This window comes from Acyrthosiphon pisum, chromosome A2, assembly GCF_005508785.2.
Source record: "Acyrthosiphon pisum isolate AL4f chromosome A2, pea_aphid_22Mar2018_4r6ur, whole genome shotgun sequence".
NCBI classification, from domain to species: Eukaryota; Metazoa; Arthropoda; class Insecta; order Hemiptera; family Aphididae; genus Acyrthosiphon; species Acyrthosiphon pisum.
The window spans coordinates 809,639-833,813 of record NC_042495.1 but is presented as its reverse complement, the minus strand read 5'-3'; the positions used below and the strand labels follow the sequence as shown (position 1 = coordinate 833,813).

General features: G+C 28.4%; 3 protein-coding genes across 3 annotated transcripts in view; 2 read left to right on the top strand and 1 right to left on the bottom strand.

The window, feature by feature from the left end:
• The window catches only part of LOC100571992 (allatostatin C), a 21,020-nt gene extending 15,492 nt beyond the window's left edge, over positions 1-5,528 (top strand). Inside the window, exons 2-3 of the mRNA XM_003243978.4 lie at positions 470-699; positions 5,168-5,528. Of these exons, the coding sequence (XP_003244026.1) occupies positions 481-699; positions 5,168-5,323 (375 nt within the window). The 5' untranslated portion in view covers positions 470-480 and the 3' untranslated portion in view covers positions 5,324-5,528. The remainder of the gene's footprint in view (positions 1-469; positions 700-5,167) is intronic.
• Positions 5,529-9,030: 3,502 nt separating this feature from the next.
• On the bottom strand, positions 9,031-11,075 carry Atpsyn-d (ATP synthase, subunit d). The gene is made up of 3 exons (NM_001126152.3): positions 10,848-11,075; positions 10,564-10,732; positions 9,031-10,479 (listed from the first exon to the last, which is right to left on the bottom strand). The coding sequence occupies exons 1-3, from the start codon at positions 10,967-10,969 to the stop codon at positions 10,219-10,221; spliced, it is 552 nt and encodes a 183-aa protein (NP_001119624.1). The 5' UTR covers positions 10,970-11,075; the 3' UTR covers positions 9,031-10,218.
• Positions 11,076-17,244: 6,169 nt separating this feature from the next.
• Positions 17,245-18,795, top strand: LOC100159218 (ferredoxin-like). Its single transcript, NM_001162589.1, is given in 3 exon segments — positions 17,245-17,663; positions 17,745-18,276; positions 18,655-18,795. Coding segments are annotated over 2 exon segments (549 nt in total). The 5' UTR covers positions 17,245-17,379; the 3' UTR covers positions 18,010-18,276; positions 18,655-18,795.
• Positions 18,796-24,175: the final 5,380 nt, after the last annotated feature.

Genomic DNA, 24,175 nt, shown 5'->3' with positions numbered 1-24,175 from the left:
ACCACTTGAGTAGAAACTTATATATTCTCTCAAACCTGTTTAAGAAATTGTTTACATGTAATTCTGTATTTCATTGTACGAAAAATGATTAATAAAACATTTTTTTTACTACCTAGTACCTACTACTTTTTTTACTATTAATGCATTAGAAATTAATTTATTAATATTTATAATTTTATAAATAATTTTATCTATGTAATACAATAAGATAAATTACTAATAACCAATAAACTTTAGTTCAAATCACGAATTAATGTCTTAATTCGTAATCTATATTATTATAATATTTAAGTTATTTAACTATTATATCATGATATTTTTTATTCATTTTTTTGTTATTTAATAATTAAGTATTCAATTTGACTGTGTAATTTTTCATTATATGGTCAAATTGACTGTACGTACTTATACGTATTGATTTTCCATTAAACATTTTCTAACTAATCAGTAATCATAAAATGGTTTTCAGGAATATTTAAAATGGCCACACAGATGGGATTCCTATCTTATGGAATAATTTTGACACTTACGGTCTTAACTGTGTTATTGCCACTACTAACGACAGGAAACGTCATAGACCAGAGAGTACTGCAAAGAGAACTTGGAGAAAACTCTCCTGAAATAATGTCAATGAGCGACAAGGATGTTTTCCGCGACATTGAAGAACCAGCTATCGATGATTTTACCATAAAAACTAAGGTTTTTAATTTGATAAATAATTGTGCATCGTTTAATACAAACTTATTAACTTTTAACAGGATATTAAAAAGTTCACAAAACCCGTTACGATCTTTAGTGTTAGGTAGGTAGGTACTATATTTTAAATACCTACATAATATAAAATGCAGCGTAATGGACTAACGATTTCAATCAATTTAACTACAGACACATGTACCTACATTAATTAAAAATCTGATTTACGTAAAAAATAACAGAAAATCGTTATTTTTTGTGTCGCTCTTTTTTATAACGTGAGTAATTTGAAAATTGTAAATCTAATAATTTGTAAATAATAAAATAGTATAATAATTATCAATTAACATGAAATGATGAAAATAATACTGTATAAATGAAAAACAATACATTTAGTAGTGTTTAAATATATGACTAATTTATGTATGGAAATATGTATAGCAATATTTACCTACGCGTAAAGCAATATATTAACTTTTCATTAAAATAAAAGGGATCAAATATCAAAAAATAATAATAAAAAAAACCATTAGAATATTAATATTTGTGCTCCAAAAGTGTTATGCATAGGCGTAATATTATGTAGGTATACATACAGAAATATTAATTTATCCTTTTGTTATAAGTTATTATATCATGAACCCGATAGGTACACGTATTATATTTCTTCGACTTTTATGTCGGAATATTTGTGAACAGCTTTTCACAATAATTAAGGGGCCAATATAAATAAATGTTCCAAATTAACGCTTAAAATAATTGGTATAGGTTACTAGTATGATATTATATACCTACCTAGCCTGCACATAAAAACCTTTGACAAAACAACAAAAGTACAGTAAACATAAAATATTTATTGTGCACTGGTATGGACTTTATAATATGTGATATTGTGATAGTATTATGATGTAAAAATAGTTTAACGAATAGTGTATAATATTATATGAAAATCGGTACAAGTATATTATGTACGATTGGATAATGGAAAAATTAATTATTAGGTAGGTATACAATAATACTAACATAACAGTATGTCTTAAAACGCAGAAACAGCGCATTTGTGAATAATGTATCTACTATCTATATAGGTAGCCCATTATGTTTAAACAGCGACGAATAAATATGTTTGTACATTAGGTAATATCGGTAATAGCTGTTATAGATATTAGATACCTACATAGCTTTTTTGCTTTTTTTGTTACGTAATATTATATGGGCCCAAAGTTTAATGACCCTGACTTGAGAAGTTTTTACCTAGACATTTTTAAATGCAGAACCTATTTTGAGTTCGAAAAATAACATAAACATTCCTTAACTAGGTATATACTTTTTTTTTAATTAAAAATGTTGTATGCCTATATCTACGATCTACGCAACCTTTACCGCACAACGTTTGGCTATAAGTATATATAGTTTATATAAATAAGAACGTGTAGATTTCATTCTTATTCTCCTCGTCATCCGTTGAATTATATTTATTTACATCATAAATATATATTATTTGTATACATCATTTAATCTTACTTCAGACTTGTCGTCAGATCAATACTTGGGCCTTGAACAATGGACACCTTTCCTTATACAAATATAGGTACAATACAATGTAACGTCCGTCCACTGCAGATTCTCTATCCGCGATGTCCCACATAGATACACTTCTACAAGATTTTTTTCTAATTAAAAATAAATGAATACAATTTTTTTAATTAAAAATACAAGAATGGATGATGAATATTCTCTATACATTTAACGTATTCTGCTCGTACACTACACCACGTCACTATACCTAACCAAACAAACTTCTTCACAATTAATTCCCAACTATAATTAGATACCTATACCTACCTATCATTAGTTTTTATATTTTATGTAGGTAGGTATATAATTTATTACATTTATGTGTCCTTTTTCTATCATGTAACATGTTTTCTATAAAATGTGTTCCAATAAAGCTAAAGCTAAAGCTTGTATACCTATACGAATATAATTACCTATATTGGCTATATTATATCATACTACAATGATGAAATTATATTGTTCCTTTCAGAATTCAAAGAAATAATTGTTTTTACTCGACCTATAATTATTACACTATATTTTTTTTTTTATCCTTTGATGTCTGCTTAACTTGGTTTTTGTTTCTAAACATTAGTTGTTTGTAATTCATGAGCAATTTGAGAGTATGTCGATTGATATAAAGAATATCGGGATAATCTCAATTACATTCATCTAGAATAAAATTATATTATAAAATCAAAAAAGTCATAATGAAACATAGATGGAAATCGAATCCAAATTATTGGAGTGGTTAACATTCTAAAATTTGTAGCTATTTAAATTTAAAAAAAATATAGGTACTTGATCCGCCCAATAATCCATATTATGTTACAATTTCATAACATATATTATTACCTATTAAAAAAATATAAAAATATTTAAATTATAATTTTTTTTAATTGGTCAATTTGTCAATATCAGCACCTATTGTACAGGCCTATATCGTGATAATCGACCGTATAATTTTTTTTTTAAGTATTTAAATTTTTTTCGGAGAGAAATTAAAAAGAATGTATTATTTATACAATGATGTAAGATTAGTGCTGTTTCATTGTTTATGTCCGACATCACATTTTGGAGCATAGAATTTCAATCACCATCGTTAGTGTAGGTATAGTTTTTGATAGTATTTTTGATAAAGTGAAAAAGTGGGCCTAACCGTTAATGAGGAAAAAACAGAGTACCTTATGGCTAGTCGAAGAAATAGAAATGGCGGTCTTGAACAATTTATCAAAATTTAAGAGCTCAAGTTCAAAAGAGTGTCTCAATTTAAGTATCTATATAGGGTCGATGATAACGGAGGATAACGACATCAAGACAGAGGTGTCAGCTAGGATACAACTTGCGAATAGAGGATATTATGGACTTGAAAAAGTCTTGAAATCAAAGGCCTTATCCAAAGCCCTAAAAATCAAAATGTACATGACTCTACTAAGACCAATTGATCTATACGGCTCAAAAACTTGGGCGCTGAGAAAAACAGAAGAATCAAGATTAATGATATTCGAGAGAAAAGTTCTACGGGAAATTGTTGGCCCCATATTCGATAGACAAACGAATGAATGGAGAAAACTTCATAACGTGGAGCTCCAAGGACTTTTTCAGAGGCCGAATATAGTCAGAGAGATCGCCAAGCGGAAACTAAGTTGGGCAGGACATGTTTGGCGCAAACAGGGTACTTTAATAAAACGTGCATGTGATCGAAGAAGAGCCTAATGGAAAAAGACCACTTAGGTAGACCTAAGTTGAGATGGGAAGATGGTGTGAAGAGAGAAGTGGAAAGGATAGAGCCTGGTGTCAAATGGAGAGAAGTAGCGGAGGACAAAAATAGGTGACAAAGTTTAGTGTTTTCAGGATGGTCTAAGGGCCGAAACTAAAGAAGAAGAAGAAGAGAATTTTTGATTTAGTTTGTAATTTGATCTTCATAATTGGAAATGTTCAATACTTTTCTTAATAGTTAACTAACAGATTATTTACGCAACACCGCGGCTTTCAATGACATCGATTTTGTTTTGATGTTGTAATACGCCTACCTATTATACGGCTATACCTTATTTTAAAAATAATAATCGTCCAAGTAAGTTGAAAGTTTTAATTTTTAAACAATGGCTTACGGATGCTATTTACACAAGCAGTTTATTGAACTGATAAGTAGTCTTAAGTTTGATAGTTTTTTTATAATAATATTTATTAAAAAAATAATTAATTTGCCATGGTCGAACATTTATTTAAATTACATAATAATGACTACAATAGTTTCCAGATCCAGCGTGCTCTTAACTGTTTAAATATAGGCGTATCGTGTATGATAATTAAATAAATAAATGATTACATTTTTACTCGCGGTAAACTAGCCGTTTATAAAATACATAATAATATTAAGAAAAATAACTTATATGTACAAAAAAAAAATAATTTCACATTTATGTAGGTAAGAATGATATATATGAAATGATATGAAATATATTATGTAGCGCTGTACCTACATTTTCCTTTAAAGCTGTTACAATAATATTATTATACTGTATTAGCGTGTATGAACAAAACCGTTCCTGTGAACCTAAATATAAATATAATACACAATAATAATATGTAATATATGTGCTAAAGCCTAAAAAGCTGAATTCAGAACTCGTTTTCGTCGACAGATAATACGAATATAAGACATTTATAAAAAAATAACAAAATAATAATATCATACTAATTATGTAGGTACACGTCAAATTCGATAATCTGTTTCTAAATACGTTATGCTGCAGGGAATATGACGTACAAAAATATTTTTTATACAAAATACAATAAAGTATTTTTTATTATTAATTAATATTATATCCCGTGGTCATGTAGATTAATGGTTATAATATATTAAAATACCAATATCGAGACACGAAGTTGTAATATCTCGCATGTGTTACAGAGCGAAGACCAAAACCTCGAGATCGCGCTGATCGACTACCTGTTTGCCAAACAAATGATGAACAGAATCCGCGCCCGGACGGATTCGTTTCGCGCGCAGAAGAAGAGAAGTTATTGGAAGCAATGCGCTTTCAACGCGGTGTCGTGCTTCGGTTAATTATTGCGTGTGAGCGCATTGGCCACATATATAAGATCACGTCATTATATATCATTTACGGCACCGTATTAGCCCTTAATTAATTAATAATAATAAACAATGCTTTTTAATATTCAACTATTTATTTCGATTCTAATATATAAACTGTAGTTATTTATTGCCCATATACCTGTAGTGTTTATTAATAAAACCTATAATTAAATTATTCTCGTGTTGCAAAAATCAAAAATAACAACAATAATAATTTTTATTACGTAATATTATAATATTATAATATGTACGTGCCTACTATGCATATTACATTGTCATGATTAATAATTTATAATATTATACCTAATATGATATACGTTCGTTTATATTTCCTACAGTATCAATATGGTATCATTACCTATGATGTTAATTTAAAATATACTGTGAAATGGTTTGAATAAAATTAAGTTGAATAAACATTCGTTTTAATTTGTTGTATAATATATTTATTACAATACACTATTCCTCGTGCGAATTAATTAGCTTTGATGTCTATAACTATTTAAGTATGGCCCGCGGATGAGTCAAATTTTATAGAATTTGAAACTTTTTTCCAAATTATGATATAGTTAAAAATACTATATGTAAGTTAAAAATGAGTTTTATGAAAAGTACAGAAGTTTAATTTGAAAAGTGTTTAGTGCAGTTTTTAAATTTTTATTTTGAATGCACTTTGTATGTAGGTATGCCGTATGCATCATGGTTTAAACATATAATAAGGGTAGGTACCCATATTGTATATATAGGTAGATAATGAATTATAAGAAATGTATTTATTTTATTACATCTGAAATTGGTGCCCGAAAATACTAATTTCTTAACGACTCTAAAACTATTTTACAGTTTAAGAGAGTAAAAATAAAAAGTAAAACTTTACATTTTGACACTATGAGGTTAAATTTTGATAGTGCAATATTTAAAGTATTTTTAGTCAATTTTTAGTGCAACAAATGTCTGTAGCCTTATACCTATTTATATTAATCTCATGAATATAGAGTGATAAAAATGAAAGTGATTGGAAAGTACCTATATAAATATAAATATAATATAAGTAAATGATGTAAATTTCAGGTACAAATATGTGTAGGCACAGCAGTATAGGTAGGTACCTACTTATACATAGACACCTACACTAAATGACGTCCCATGGCGTACATCATTATTCTTTGGTGATGAATTAATAGTTTCCATACTATTATAACGTTATACCGCAATGTTACTTAAAAAATAAACCTAACACTACGGGACACTCTATATATAATATATATGGCTGAATTTTATATATAATATATTACACCGATATTATCGCGGTGCGTACACGGTAATATAGTGTGACGCAGCGTAGGTGTTTCTATATTAATATCCGCCTATATAATACATATATATAATAGTATCCATATTCCATGTCTTACATACAATATTATACACATATACATAGTTTTTAAAATAAATTTAAACTAAAATCGATGAATAACATTTTTTCTATTATTCTTTTATATTATAACTGGAAAATTAATATAGGTACTATCTACGTACATAATAACAAATAACGTGTAGAAAATAACACATGACGATCATGACAAGGGTAGCCATTCATTGATAGAACTCATCAGGACAAACTTGATTATTTTATCATACCATTTAAATATGTACCTAATTTAGATCTGCACCGGTGCATTTTGTAGCGACGTAGAGGGTTATATCACTTATCAGGAAGAATCCATATGACGGTAGATGAGAAGATTGTTATGGTGTTAATGTTTTTTGTAAAACCTACTGAAGTAGATTTATTTAACAGTAATACAGTATAATTTTTAAGTCTATAATATGTAAAGACTCATATTGGTTTACACACAAATCACACCTCCGGGTTTGCAACTCGAGTCCTAATGAACATCAGTAAAGATTTGTAATGTAGGTATGGTTTTTGTGTGTAGGTATCATAGGCGCAAATAGGGAGGGATTTAGGGGCTAAGCCCCCCAAAAAATGTCCATAGCCCTCCCATACATTTCCTACATTTTGTTTTAAGCTTATTAAATATTATCAAAGTAAGGCCCTATTAGCCCCCCCCCCCCAAATCTCAAACGCTATTTGCGCCTATGGTAAGCGGTATTGATAGTTTGGATCCAAATATAGGGCGAAGCAGCTGTATATGTGGTTGTTAAGTATTTTGTGTTTGGACTTTAGGTACAATTTCAAGATTTATTAGAAATCTCCACCTAGTTAATAGTTTTGCAGTTGTTTATTAAGTCAAAGTGATTTAACTACAAAATAATTTTTAAATTTTAAATTTAAAGCGTTCAATTTTCACGCTTTTCTACCCAACAAATAAAATTTTATTGATACTTATAGAAAAAAACTAAAAAAATTGAAAACTGACAATGTCCGTAAACAGCCCAAAAAGAGTCAAAATATTTTCAAAAACATTCAGTAAAATTTTCATGTAGGTATCTACAGTTATTCATTTTTGAATAACAATAAAACAACAAAACCGCTACATGAGAAATCTAGTGAATATCTAATATTATAAAAATATGAATTTCAAACGCTCATAAAATTTTAATTCAAATTTTAATCAAATATTTGCTTGTCGACATTTTTTTTTTTTTTGATAAAGGTAGACAAACTTATGAGGAAACTTGTATTACATTTTCAAATCTTAGATTTAAAAAGAAAAATTTTATGAATTCTCAACTCAAAATAATTTTCTGATTAAAGAAAATTTTCCGTATTTTGTCAAGATTTGAACTTTAAATGCTTATATTATAGTGACTAAGGATTTTTAATATCATTCGAAAGTCATATTGTAACAATATAGGTAGTAGGAGCTTTGTATTCAATTTTCAAGCTTTTTTACCCAACAAATAGTTTTATCGACATTCATAGAAAAAAGACTAATAAAATTGGAAACAGAAATTGTTCCTAAACAGTTCAAAACAAATCAAAATATTCTGAACATTTTATCGTGTATAGAAAATCCAAATAGAAACGACCATTGAAAATTTCATGTACCTATATACGTTCATTTGTTATAAAGTTACACCAAAATGGATTTTGCGTAAAAATTCCCGTTTTCCCTTAATTTTTATGTTGTTTTCCAGGTGTTTTTGAAAACTATTGGGACATTTTAACTTTTGACACTACATTTTCAAAATATTTGACTTATTTCGAGCTGTTTACGGACATTTTCAGTTTCTAATTTCCTCCCCAATGCACCAACAATATTCACTTTCCCATCGAACAAGATACTGAAGTTGAAAATCGAAGCATTTTTTCGACTTCTTATCGTGTAAACAGACACAAAAAAAACATACATCATTGTAAAATCAATACATTAATCGTCCCACTCAGAATCTAAATAAAGGTGGACAAGTGGTTTAGGTTGAGTGGGTCACTGTAATGGACACAGATATAGATCTATAACTGTGGTAATGAATGTGTTAATGGAATTCCATAATATATAATCATTGTATAAAAAAACGATTCTGAGCAGTCTTTCAGCCTATATTATTAAGTATATTTCATGATATTATTACTACTAAAGTAATTTATAGCATTGAATTATTTTTTTCCGAAAACATTGCATTAGAAAATGCTATGCATATATAAAATGTAATACATATAATATAAGTTTCAAGTGCTTAAGAATAATATTTTTAATTAACATCAAAATAACTATAATTTGTATTTAAATATAATTTCATCCAAATTTAAACATAAAATATGTTGTTTAAAAACTATTGATACAGGTAATTCTGTATATCAAATCTGTAATTGTTATCCGTTACAGATATTACCACTTGATGATTCTATAACATAAACATAACATATCATTTTGATACATTTATATAATTTGTACAAAAAGTTGGAAATAACTAATTTATTACATATACCATAGGTTGATATTCCTGATATGCAAATTTAAGTTTTAAGTACCAGTTTTAATTTTGCCAGGAGTATTGCACTGCACATTATTAAGGAATAAGCATGTATCCTTTGATTCATTTCCCCTAAATCTGTTTTAGAACAATATAATGATATTTAGGCTAATATTGTTCTTGGATTTTAAATGTTGTCGGAGATTTAAAATAAATAATGTTAAATTCAAACCGGCAACAATTAGTAGTTAATTGTTATTATACAATTATGACTAATATTAACTGTTTAATAGGTAATATAACAAGATTAATTTTATCCACAACAACTGTAACTCATCATATTATATTATCCCATTATAAAATCTTTTATACTCCAGCCCACGAGAGAGCATTACCGTTTGGCGCATGCAGACTGACAGCGGAGACCGTTCCGAGGCCCTATTTCCAGGACCACTATACATCGTATAGCGTTGAGCACAATCGACCGTTGTCGAACAGCTATTGACAATGCCAAGTAGTGGGGAATGCGCGGAATCGGACGAGTTTTCGTCGGGCGACGGTAATACTCTCTTGTGGGTCGGAGTATAGAATATGTGCAAAAATTATTAATATCAATATTTATATTTGTTGACTTATGCATTATTAGGAATATCAAGATGCAATAATAGATTTTAATTATTAATCAATATCAACCATAATTTTACCTATTTTTAATCAGTGGAGTAAAAAATAAATTAATAATTGGAAATTATGTTTTTTTTTTTATAATTTATTCAACAGTGTTATACAGTACGAAGCAATGTTATTGTACTTTTGTTCTTACAAAATTAATGTTTAACAGAATTTTGAATAAAACATGAAAAAAAAAATCTAAAATTTTAACCATAAATTTATATAGGTACCTATATAAATATGTTTCTAAGTGTTTATGGAAAAAACCATGATGTAAAATTAGAACTGAAAACTATGAACCATTTTTTATTTATTTAATGAGCTGCATCAATTTTTTTCTGTTCTTCAATTTGTGGATTTTCTGCTTCTGGTTCGTCATTAATGTAATCAATCTCTTGATGCGGCCAGAATGATGGTTTGTTCTCCAAATCCAATGTCAATTCCGGTTGAATATAAGCAGCATCTTCAAAGGTCATTTGACCGAATGGCAGCAAACTGTTGATTTCTGCAATTCTCTTTTCAGCTGCTTTGATTATCACTTCTGATTCGGCTTTGAATTCTTCAATACCTTTGATCTAATAATTAAAAACGATACATTTAACAAATATTCATTTGTGCTATTATTGTAAATGGTGTAAGGAACAGAAAAAATTAATTACAATTTCCTTTTCGTGTTTATCAATAGCTGGAGTGTACTTGTCCTCGGGGTATGGAATTTTAATTGCATTGTACGATTTCTCAAAATTGTCGACCAGCCCAGGTACGGCTATTTTATTTTTATATGCCGCCCAATCAATTTTCAATGGTTCGGCTGGGGCAGCCAACATTCTGAAAGCATTTATTAAACAAATAATAACCGTGCATAAAATATTTTTGCAAATATTAAAGTGAATAAAAATTGTTTTAACACCGGGCGTGTGGCCTTTAAATGACCTCAACATACTTGCGAAGATATCCATCGGACTTGGCTTTGAACGCCAAGTAAGACGCTTTGTCCGCTTCCGGTACTCGTTCAGCAATTGCTGCCCAGTTTACGGAAGATTGAGCTATGCGTTTAGATGCCATCTTCAATTAAAATTGAATACGAAAATTTAAACACAAAAATCGGAGCTCGCAAAAGAATCTCTGAGAAATTGTGACACTAGAAAATGGTTAATGGTTATCTGTAAAATATATTTGTATTATCACATTTGCAGCTGTGCTGAAGAAATATCAGTTTCAACACTTTGAGAGAAATAAAGTTATTTATCATTAAAAACTATGGCTGCTTTCGACTACTATCTCTCGACCACGAGAACTAAATAACTATGATAATATACGAACAACGAACTGTTCGAATAAATAATACATCAATTAAATATATCCACGGACTAAGATATAATACATAATATATTATATCTTAGTCCGTGAATATATCTAAAATAATAATAATATCAAAGATATTTTAGAACATATTATATGAAATAAAATGATTCAAAATAATATTAAAATTTGTTAGTTTAGAAAAATTCAACTATCATCAATCTGTACAAATGTACAATAAGTTGAAGTGGGAAATTAGAAAATTATATAATTATATAATTATTAATTAATAGACAATAGTTGAATAGTATACACTATACACTGTATAGTTCCTATACAGTATATTTATATCACAGAATAGATTACCTAATAGAATAATCTATTCTGTGTGTAAACTCCCAATAGGTATCAAAATATAGCGCTATAGTCACTCCATTGGGTTAAATGTTGAAATTGAATGACAGCGTTACTGTATTTTCGAAAAATCGAGACTATCTACTTTTAAATTTAGTATACAATTTTTAGATACGTAAGCCTATATAACTATGAGCCGTTTATAATATTTGTTTTAAACTGATGTTTTTATGCACAATTTCCGGTTAAGAAAAAGTAAAGGTGCGGACACACTACAACTGCGGTAGACGGTACAGTAACTATACGGTAGGGAACGATGAAATTGAGCTCGTACAGTTTTATATGAGGCAAACCACATCGGTACGAATTTATCGTATCGGTGATCGGTAAGCCCGCCGATAATCTTTGTGTCGTTAAGGCGCCCGGTGCCAATTATGTGATTTTGACCTCAAAAACACGGTTTACGGGAATAATGATCCTGCCCTGTAGAGTTAACCAAATTTGATAATTTTTTTTTATTAATAGAGGAGAATATTCTACAACCCGCGTCGAACTCCTTTTTTCGATATTTTCATCTCAAACTTAATTATAAGTCTTTAAAAAAAAGACAATTTTTGCTTTTTTTATAAATTATTTTATACTATTATTTAAAATAAAATACAAAATCAGAGATCGATGCGGGCCGTAGGAAGTCTTCTTCTTTCAGATAAAAAAATACTCATCAAAATCCGATAATTCTATAAAGCTTGAGAGTTATTCCCGTAAAGTAATTTTTTTCGATATAATACACCCTATCAACCACCCCTAAATAGTTATCGGGTAGTAGATTAGTGGAAAAGTCTTATAATTGAGGTAGCAACTAAAATATAAAATTTAATTTTCAAATTTTATAGAATTGTGGAAAATTTTAAAAACTGGCACCGGGACCCTTAAGTTTAAAACTGATACGAATGTAATTAAATTTAGGTGCGCGTATAGCAGTGATAAAACGACGGCACGGTAGAAATTATCGTAAATATACTCCGATATTTTTTTAACGTTGCATGTATGATTTTTTACCGTCTACCGTTCTATGCTACCGGGCCGTTAAATATTTATAGCAATAATGTTTATCTATGTTGTAATTATGACACAAATAATATGAAGCTGTTTAGCTGTACATATATACAGGGGCGTCATTTCAGTTTTTTTTCTGGGTGTGCAAACTTTTAGGCAGGCCAATTTTGACATTTCACCAGGCCATTAAAAAAAATATATATTTATATATATATATAAATGTAGGAAACCTATGCAAACCTATGTAAATATTCTTTCCTTCCCTTTTATATTTCTAATTGAAACTCATAACGACTAATGCAACTTTTAAATAGCTAGCAATTCAAAGAATTAAAAGCTTATAAGCAGTTAAAGCAACCAGCTAATGTAATTACTGTTCATATATAAAATATATATATTTTATATTACCTATATATGAAAATATGTATAAGTTAATTATGACGGCGCATTGGAGTATTAATGGCAGGCCAATTGTTAACATTTTTTAAGTTAGTGGTGCCATTGCACACCCTGCCCCCCCCCCCCAAATGACGCCCCTGCATATATATTACATTATTACCTACCGTTATGGCATTATGTAATAATATGTTATTAAAAATACTATTAAATACTGACGATGCCCAAATTGCCAAAAACTTTGACCAAGTGCCAAATTTTCTGAATAAATATTTTAAAAATCTTGAGTGGGGGGTTAGACCCCCCACCCACACACTCTCAAAGGACGGCCTTAAAAATATACCTTAGAAATAAAAGAACCTAGAAAACAAAATTATCTCCGATTATATATCTAGTAACAATCAACCATGAGTTCTTAAAGTTTTAACGACCGAGAGACATGATATAAATTAGGTACCTATACATATTATTTTCTAGATTATCAATAAGTTCAAAAAGTACCTACCTAATTTAAATGTATGAACGGGTGGTTATCTTCTCTACGGTCTCTAAGGCTAAAAGGCTCACTCAACTTGTTATTATTTGAGGCACATATTTTTTACATTACCTGAAAGCTACAACGTTCTTTTGCAGATATAGCCATATAGCCTATCTAAAAGTAGTTAGCTGCTCTTGATGTCCGAGTGTATAATATAAAGCAAGTGGTCAAAACATTCGCTATTCATGCTATAGTACAAATAGAACCGTTTATTGTCTTTTCTGAGTTGATGCACCAGTGTGTGATATTCACCGTATATCTTATTAAAATGACTTACATTTTAATCTAACATAATTTCCTAATAAAAATCTTATGATGTATCTATAGAAAATGCGAATATAAACAACCAATGAAAATTTCATTTATCTGAGGTAATTTGTTTAAAGTTACAAAAAAAACCAAAATTGATTTTGTCGAAAACCGATTTAGCGTAAAAATTCCCGGTTTTCCTAAATTTTTTTTTCTCTGCGCTTTTGAACACTAATGGGAATTTTGATCTCCCAAATGCACCAAATTAGATTCACTTTCCCATCGAACAAGATACTGAAATTGAAATCGAAGCATTATTTCGGATGGTATACCATCTTTTTTGTCTATAGACAAAAAAGTCTCTGAGGAAAAAAAGACTTGGGGGTAAAAAGTCTGTTTTCTAAAGATAATATCTAATAATTATGTAATCATATAATAGGTAACTACTAAATACAAAACAAATATTAAACAAAAATAATAGCTAACAATTATAAAATTATAATAAAATATCTCATTGAATCTTAGTTAATAATATTATTAAAAAATTATACATATCTATACCACTAAGTTAGATGTCAGAATAGAAAAAAAAATATTACATTATTATAAAAATCCTATTTGTGTAAATTGTTATCGCTGTAACTTTTAAAAATTATTTTAATAGTTTTATGAACTTTTTTTGCCCCGAGACTATTTTTCCATAAGAATTTTTCCGGGACTTTTTTTCCGTTCCCCATTGTTTCGACTGCTTATCGTCGGACTTACATTTGAATGCCTACACCCATCCACAATCAACCCAACATATTCTCATCGCATAATAGAGTCACCGATTTTTGTGGTGGCAGGATGTTCTTTGGCACCACTAGTTTTAAATTTTCATCTGCGTCTTATTGCCCATCTACCTTCTATCTGTATGAAAAGTACCACAGCTACAGTATAACGAATCACGGAAAAAAAAACCAAGGAAAAAAAACCCAAGGAAAAAAAACCAAAAAAAAAAACCAAAATATAAAAAACCAAAGGAAAAAAAGACCACGGAAAAAAAAACCAAAAGAAAAAAAAACCAAAAGAAAAAAAAACCATGAAAATAAAAACCAAATTTTTATATTTTTCTGTATTAATTCATATTTCATTAGACATAACTTTTAATTTTCTAATTAAAAGTTTTGATCAATAATCCAACTGCCCAGGTGTTCTATCTGTTGAATACTATCGTCAGTGGCGTATATTTGGGGGTAGGCATAGTGGGCTGCAGCCCCCTCCCCCCCCCCCCCCCCGAAATTACAGTATTTTTAAATAGAACAACAATATATTTTATTAGGTACTATTATTAGTTATAATACTTCATAGCCTGTTGAAAAATAATAAATACGAATATATTTATAGAAACTGTTAAATATATAGAGTGCAGTAGCCTCTAAGTAATAGATCACTTGCTAGTTTCTATCTACTATAGCCCACCCCCAAAAATTATTTCTATATACGCCACTGACTATCGTAACCTAATTAATGCATTTTGAATAATTAAAAATAATATATATATTTTTATATTTAAAAATATATAAAAACGAGCTTAACTATAGTACACTTATTTTGAACGTGAATTTATCACAGCTATTACACATGTTCTCGGACAACATGTACATATTCAGGGTTGTTTCTACCATTTAACTCAATCAACCTATCGGAAATTACAAGAGTTAGGGCTCCAGACACAATACAGAGAAGATCAAAACTTAATTGAATTTTGTGGAAAAATGGATGGCTTGGCATTTTTACCAGTTGGAGATGTCAAAGATGGTATGGCATATTTAAAAAATATTGTTCTAGAGGAGGCTGAAACGTTATTAAATTATTTCGATACAACATACGTTAATGGCAAATACAGGCAAGTTAGAAATGAAAATAACAGAATAGTTTTAAGAAATTGCCCACCTATTTTTCCACCAAATTTATGGAACGTACACGACTCAACTTTAAATGATGAAGAACGCACAGACAATTCAACGGAAGGATGGAACCATAAATTCAGTAAATTGGTAGGACAAACACATCCAACAATTTGGACTATTATAGCCAAAATAAGGTTGGAAGTGGCAGCTGATAAGACAAAGCTAGCCCAAATTCAATTAGGAGTACCGCAATAAAAACGACGAAAAACGTTGTACAAAAAAATACAAATCCAATTAAAAAAATTATGTGAGGATTATGATAATGGTATCCGCGATATTGAACATTTTTTAGCTGCTATCTTCTATACAATAAGATATCGATAACTTACGAATTTTTTTATTATTTTATTATTTTTACTTTATTTTACTGTAGACTGTTTGTATTGACTATGTATTTGACTGATTTATGTTTGTATTAACAATTTTTAAAACGTGAAACTTATTTCAATTTATTAATCTTATTATTGTATAAACGTATTTAAAAATTACAAAATGTTCAATTTTTTAAACAGTATAACCTATTTGAAATTATTATTATTATAATAATTGTAGACTGTTTGTATTGACTATGTATTTGACTGATTTATGTTTGTATTGACAATTTTTAAAACGTGAAACTTATTTTAAATTATTAATTTTATTATTGTATTGTGACAAATTTTTAAAACGTATTTAAAAATTATAAAATGTTCAATTTTTATAGCTAAGGATTGAAAATTTAAAACAAGGATTCTCATAAATAGTTCATACTGTAACCAAACAATGTGAACAATATATAAATACTATTACTAATAATACGTATGTGAATAATATGACATAAATACATAATTTACCTAGTAAAATACAAAAATTTGGATTTATTTTCATGGTTTTTTTTTCTTTTGGTTTTTTTTTTCCGTCTACCAGTATAAACACACTAACGATAGCTAATCATCTCTGGATTCTTCAAACGCTGAACTATTTGAACAAGAAACATTTTCGATTTCGAAAGCGTTTCTGACCAAATTGAAATTATACAATTTACATTTATACCTAGAATTTAGAAAGAGAATTACTCACTACTCAGTAAGTACTCATAACTCGAGTCTCGGACTCTTTCAAGTAGATACAAACGTTCTAGGTCTAATCTACAACTTATTATCGAGTGTTCGAGTGCTTAACTCGATGACTCATACCGGTAAATCGATTAACCTCCTACGACCTACGTACAAACTACCAGGGGAATTATGCAAATTTTTTTATAGTTCGTTATTATTATTTTTTTTATAATTATTATTATCATTATTCATTAGGTATATATCGTGATATTCAGCCACAGATATATCTATATAATATCTGTGTATCCACTATCCAGCATACCCGCATGTGACGTCATCACGGTTGGACGGTTACGAGTATTTGCAGCCGTTCACGGTTCACGTTTCGTATCGTCGATGCGCAGCCGCAGCGTTATCAAAAACAACTGCACTAATATAATATAGTGCACCACCGTCATAGATTAAAGAATAGTCTGCACTTTACACTTTCGGTTTCGACTTACCGCCCGGCGTCGAACTTTGTCCGTCTAGCATGTGCTGTTATTACCGTCGCGAGTATAAGAAGTTCATCCGCGTAGTATACGATATAGCATGTTTTTGCCCGTCACTGTGGCAAAACTAGTGCGTGGTGTGTTCTGCAATCGACGCCGTCACCTCACCCTTCCGTCGAGTCGTGTCTGTTTGACTAGGTCCGGAGTTCCATCCGTGCGGAAGAGGTTCGTGTCCACCACCCCGAGTCTGTGGCACGGCGAATACGAATGGCAGGATCCGAAAAACGAAGCTGACGTAGTCCAAGTGGCGTTTGTAGACAGGGACGGCAAGCGCACCGAAGTCAGGGGAAAAGTTGGTGACAACGTTCTGTATTTGGCCCACAGGTAGGCAATAATAAATTAAAAATGTCGTGTCGGCGTCGACGATCATTGCTGTGAGAGTAATATAACTTTCAATTTTTTTAGGCATGGAGTCGAAATGGAAGGTGCTTGTGAAGCGTCATTAGCGTGCACAACCTGTCATTGTTATGTCGCCGAAGATTATTTGTCCAAGCTTCCCGAATCAGAAGAGAAAGAGGATGATTTACTAGATCTAGCGCCATTTCTAAAAGAAAACTCGCGACTAGGTTGTCAAATTGTTCTAACCAAGTGTTTGGACGGCATCGAACTTGTGTTGCCTGCAGCAACCAGGAACTTTTATGTTGATGGCCATAAACCTAAGCCTCATTAGTATAGTTTAAATTAGTAAAACTGTTAGGCGTATTATAATATAGTAGTTCAAGTAAAATGGACTATGCCGAAGAAGCCATTGTAGTATCCAATAAAGCGGTAGACTATGACTGTAAAGGTCAAATGCAAGCTGCAGTATATTATTATAAAGAGGCTGCAACACTCTTAGAACTTGCATGGAAGATACGAAAAGACGATCCTCTGGCCAATGAATGGTGTCAAAAATCACACGATTATATTAATAGAGCTGAAGCCTTGGAATACCAAAGTAATTTTTTTTTTTTTTAAGTACCCCATAGAAAAATATAAAAGAAATATTTTTACCTATTTACCATACTATGTATGCATGATTTGGTGAATGACATTTTTTGTATCACTTATATTTGTGCAATAATAATAGGCATTACAAAATTATTTCAATTTTGGGAATGCTGTTAAATTATTTGGGAAAACTTACTACTAATTTACATCTATGCTGATGACCCATAGTACCATTTTAATCTTGAAATTGATTTTCACATTGCTATAAGCAGATTTAAGAACATTAGGAGCATACTTGACAGATAACATTTATTATTTAGTATCAAGTATATATTTTAGAGATATTTCAAGTTTGATCTAATTATTTTTATTTATTAAATTTCAGTATTTTTGGTTTGAAATGAAATATATCCAGTGATCATACTACATGAAGTCTTTAGGACATGGCTCTTCTTGATAAAATAACTAGTTGTTTTAATTTAAATTGTGACTAAATATTAGTAATATAGTAATTTAAAGGAAAATAGAAAATTGTTTACTTGTCTTATTATTCTTCCTGTATATATCTATTGTTTTCCTGTTTTGTTAGTGGAATTTGGGGAAGCAAACAAATTCTTCATCCTTTTAAACTTAAACAATCTGATCAGAAAATCTCAGTTTAATATTTGATAGTTAAAAGATTAAAATATGGTTTTGTTTAAAAATGTTTTTAATTATTTCACCTTCCACACACATTTTAAATTAGTACCTGAACAAGATGTTTATCATTCATAATTAGTTACTTTCACCATTTTTAATAATTTTGACTTCATAAAATATATAATATAAGTGCCCGTTGTAGCCCAGTAAGTAATTGTAAATAATAAACCTCATTATTTTGTATTAACTATTTATGTGATAAAAAATAGGGAGATATTGTTAGAAAAAATCAAAACCTAACAAATAATTTACACTTGAATTTAAAAGTTTAATTTCCTCTGATAACTAGATTATGAACAATATAAAAATTCATTTTATTTTGGCATTAGACGACAATTCATATTAATATTATTAATTTAAAATCAATTATTCAATATTCATAGTTTATGATGCTTATTTTGAATTTTATAGTTCAAAATGAAGCTGCCAACAATATGGAAAGTATAAACCAGGATAAAGTAAGGCTAAAACGATGCAAATATTTACTCAAGCAAGCTTTGGATATTGATGAGTCTGGAAAAGAGGATTTGGCTATTGATACGTATACAAAAGCAATTGAATTATCATTAAAAGTGGTAATTAAAAATGATTTATTTAATAAAATGTTTACACATTTTTGTTATGTTATTAAATTAATTATTAAATATCATATTTTTATGAATCTTTGCATCTAATATGAAAAAAATGTATTGTTTATTTCAGAAAAAAGAAATATCAGATGAAGAAATGATAAAAAATTTAACAACTTTAATTGAAAGAGCTTTAGATCGAGCAGAAAAACTAAAACAATCAAAGGAGTCAAATTCGTGTAATAGCTCCAATAATACAGGTATCTTATGAGAGTGAAGTAATTTTAATAGTTTCTTTTACATAATTGCATGTAATTTATTAACAAAATATTTATTTCTGTTTGAAAGAATTATCCACTCTTCCGTACAATATGGATATCCAGGGCCCCTAGAAGGAGTTTATGAGCCCATTGAAATACATTTTAAATTTGGATAGGTATACCTATTTTGTGATATAAATTTATATTAAGGGTGTTTGCATAAACTTCTTTTAGCACCTTACCGAACCGTTATCGCAATTAACCACTAACGGTTCTGTAAATAAAACTGGGTGTTGCTTGAACGCCCAATAATCTTCCGATTTGAACTAACCGATTTTAGTTGGGTAACTTACAGATCGATGAAATATCATAGATGTAATCAATGTTATTTGTGGTTTAATTTATTTGGTAATCGTGGTTATCAATAATTTAATATTTGTTTATGCAACACTAGCATAGTTTAACACAGTCATTAACTTTATAGAATGAATAAATTACAGGCACCGGTAACAAATTTACAGACTGTTCTTAACAAATGATTACCTAGAAATTGTATATGGGACACCCATATCATTTGTAATGAGTTGTATTTTATTGGGAGTTTTGTATAGGGCCCATAAATCTATTAAGTACGGGGACACAACATTTGATGTGGGGGCCTGTGGATATCTATATATTATTTTATATTCAAAATGTAAAGAGTAAAATTATAAATAGACAATTCATTTTTTATTTAATTGTCATTAATAGTTATATTTTTTTACTGCCATTGTGATAATAATTAATTTTTATAAATGTTCAAAATGAAAGCTTTATTTGAATTACATTTTAGTTACCAGTATTAAAATGAGGAAATGTGTATGCATACATTTTATGGTATACAAAATGACTTATTTTTTTAATGTTCATTAATTTGATGTGATACTATGAGTTATTACTTAATTTTATTTATATTTTATTTATAACTTCATTTTTTTTTTTAAAAAGAAACACAAATAAATATTTAGATTGCTACTTGCATAACATATTTACAAGTTAATGAACATTTTGAATGTGATACTTGTATTCTTGAGTTTATTTGGGAAATTATAGTTTGTTAATGTTATAGCTATTCAAACCATATTATTATCAAATTTTTGTTTGGATACAATAATACAAATATAAAGACTGTACATGTTTAATTTTGAAACTAAATTGTAATTACTATACGTTGATCTCATTTATTTTAAACTTACCTCATAGTATTAATATTTAAAGTGTAATATTAATTCTCACCACAACATTTTTAAATTCAACACGTTGACTTTCGTGTGGCTGTCGGCAGTTTCACAATATGTATTATTGATATGACAAACATATTTTCCCATGTCATTCCTAGTTTGAATATAATAATATTATATTAGAAAAAATATTAAAAATAATAAAAATAAATTTTTTTACACTTTTTGGTACATTATTGTAGTACCATTGAAAAGTTTATAATTTAAAACAATATTAATTAACGATTGCTGGCGGTCATGTGGTGAGGTAGTAATGATTAACTGTGGCTCAGGCAGTCAAAATAGTATACAATCTAAGAAATACAGATGACCGCCGACGGTCACATGGCAGTCAACATGTGAATTGTTGGTATATTATAATTTATTTTATGTGTACATACATGCATTTAAAGTATTAATTAAAAAATTTAAATAATATTAAAATATAGTATTTTCTGTCCATTATATTTTAAGTTATGAAACATTGTCATATTCTATAAAAATATTAAATAACACCATACAAATTAAAATAATTTAATTGTATTATTTAATATTTGTATAATTTTCTATATTTTAATAAGTTATCACGGGTGTTCAAAAATTGAAATAGGTTACCTATTGAGTCAAAATTATATATTTTTTTGTGTAGTAATTAAGGGTACTAATTTAATCAATACAGTATAATCTCGGTAATCCGATACATCCAGTAATCTGGCTATTTTTACCTATACGTACCAATATGTATTTATATATGAAATTACTATCATTAACGAAAACAAAAACATACTACTTTAACTTTAGTTGAAAAACTAGAAATTTTAAATAAAATAGAAAATGGTGACAAGTTAGTAAACCTCGCTAACGAATTTGGAGTAGGTCGTGCTACAATATATGATTTAAGAAAAAATTGCATAAAGATGAGGTCTTTTCTCAAAAACAATGAAAGTTTGAAAAGAATGCGCAAAACATTAAAAACTGGTGAGTTTCCTGAAGTTGGAGATGCCTTGTACTTATGGTTTTTGCAAGAACGTAATTTATTATTTATAATTTATATTAATTAAATATAACCATGTACGTATTATTATTTATATTTTATAATAATTACAATAAATAAATAATAAATATATAATTATAATAATTCATTTTTTATATGTATCAGTAAAAATGTAAAATTCAATAAGTAAAAATAAGTTTTTATGTAAACCCCCGTTAATCTGCCATTTTCGTTAATCCAGCAGTAGCGTGGTCTAATATGTGTCGGATTACCGAGATTGTACTGTACATTCTTAAATTTAAAACTGCAGTCTACTTGCTGAGTTTTAATTAAAAATACATACTATTTTTTTATTAAGAAACTGTATTTTAGTGTTAAAACATTTTTTTTCACTATAATGAAATTGTGAATTAAGTGGCTTATATTTTATTACAAATTACATTTTCTATGACATTTAAATAGAAATAGTTTTTAAAAAAAGCTCATGTTAACATTAAGTATAAGTTCTTAAGGCTGATAAATTGGTGGTTTTAGTATATTTATTTTGTTTATGTAACTATTGATACCATCTTATACCAAAGTTCATAAGTGTGTTTTCAATTTTGTGATTATACAATAACTGCTTAAACATTTCTTTAAAAATGTATCAAAATATTTTAGAATTTTTCAATTTTCATTTTCTTTAAACCTTCTTAGTGTCCATGCTCTTAAAGAACATTTACTACTGTGCCACCTTGAACATCGTTTGATATTTTTTCAATTTATTGTATTAGATTATAATTTATAACTATTTAAAATTTACCAGTTGAAACATTTATTTATTAATTAAAATTTTAAATATGTATTGTATTTTGAAAATAAAATATAACTTAAGTAATATTTTATTATTGTGTAATGTTATGAATGTAACCATTTAAGACCAAACTTATTTTTTTTTTAGTAAATACTAAATCCATTTTATATTTTGTTAAATGCCAAATATATTTAAAATGTGATTTATGTTTTAAATATTTATGTAAAAATAAAATTTTTCATTTTCAGAAATTAATTGTTTAAACTTGTTGGGTTTTTGAACAACCATACAAAAATATTGAGGATAAGAATTAGAACTAGTACAAAATTAAATTCTATTAATTTTCTTCAATTGACTAAAAACATTTTGTCTTATAAATAAAAACTATAAGCTATTTAAATACAATATTAACATTAATATTATGCATATATTGTTAACGTTAACGTAAAATTCAGATTTTAGTGTCCATGTTATAATATACTAAAAATCGGGACGCAAGTTACATTTTAAAGTTTGTACATTTTTAGTAAGTGTAGTCTCGGGCTTAATTTTTTGAACTCATAACATTTTACAAGAATGAATATGGCGTGTTCAGTGTGAGAGTATTTTGGGATCTCAAAAATTTAAAATAGCCAGAAACATCAACATTGATGATTTCAGAATTAGTTTCCCTTTTATAATGGCAATCTCCTCTAAAAAATGCATACTCTCGCTATAGTATTATAATACTAGTTACAATAATGATCATAATTTTGTGACTTGTCATCGTTTTTTAACCTTTTATAATTGTAATAATCTTAGTACAAACACAAATTATTATTTTTAACTACCATTATTATAAAATATATAATATACTTTTATTATTTGCTTTACGTTTAAATAAAAATTTATAATTACCATTTTTCATTTAGTATTTTATATTCCTATGCATAGATTATAAATTACAAAAATATATAGTATGTAATAAAATAATAAAATTCAAAAAATAAGATAATATTTAATGAAAATTATATTAATTATATTATATACAAATTTTATATGTATTATGTCAAAGATAATTGGTAAAGAGTTATTACATTGAATAAAAGCAGTCGTATACCTATCTTTACAAGCATAAGACGTATTTATTTTGTCCTACATTTTCTTTTTACCATTATATACTATTCTATTTCAAAAATCAAGAGGTTAAATCTGTATCACTGTGTCATATAATTTACTACTTTAATCTTTATCATATTTTATCTGTGTGTTAAATAATAAAACATCTTTAAGCTATATAATTTTACTTAAGAGGACGTCACACCCGCATGTGTTGTCTCCGTCTTACATACG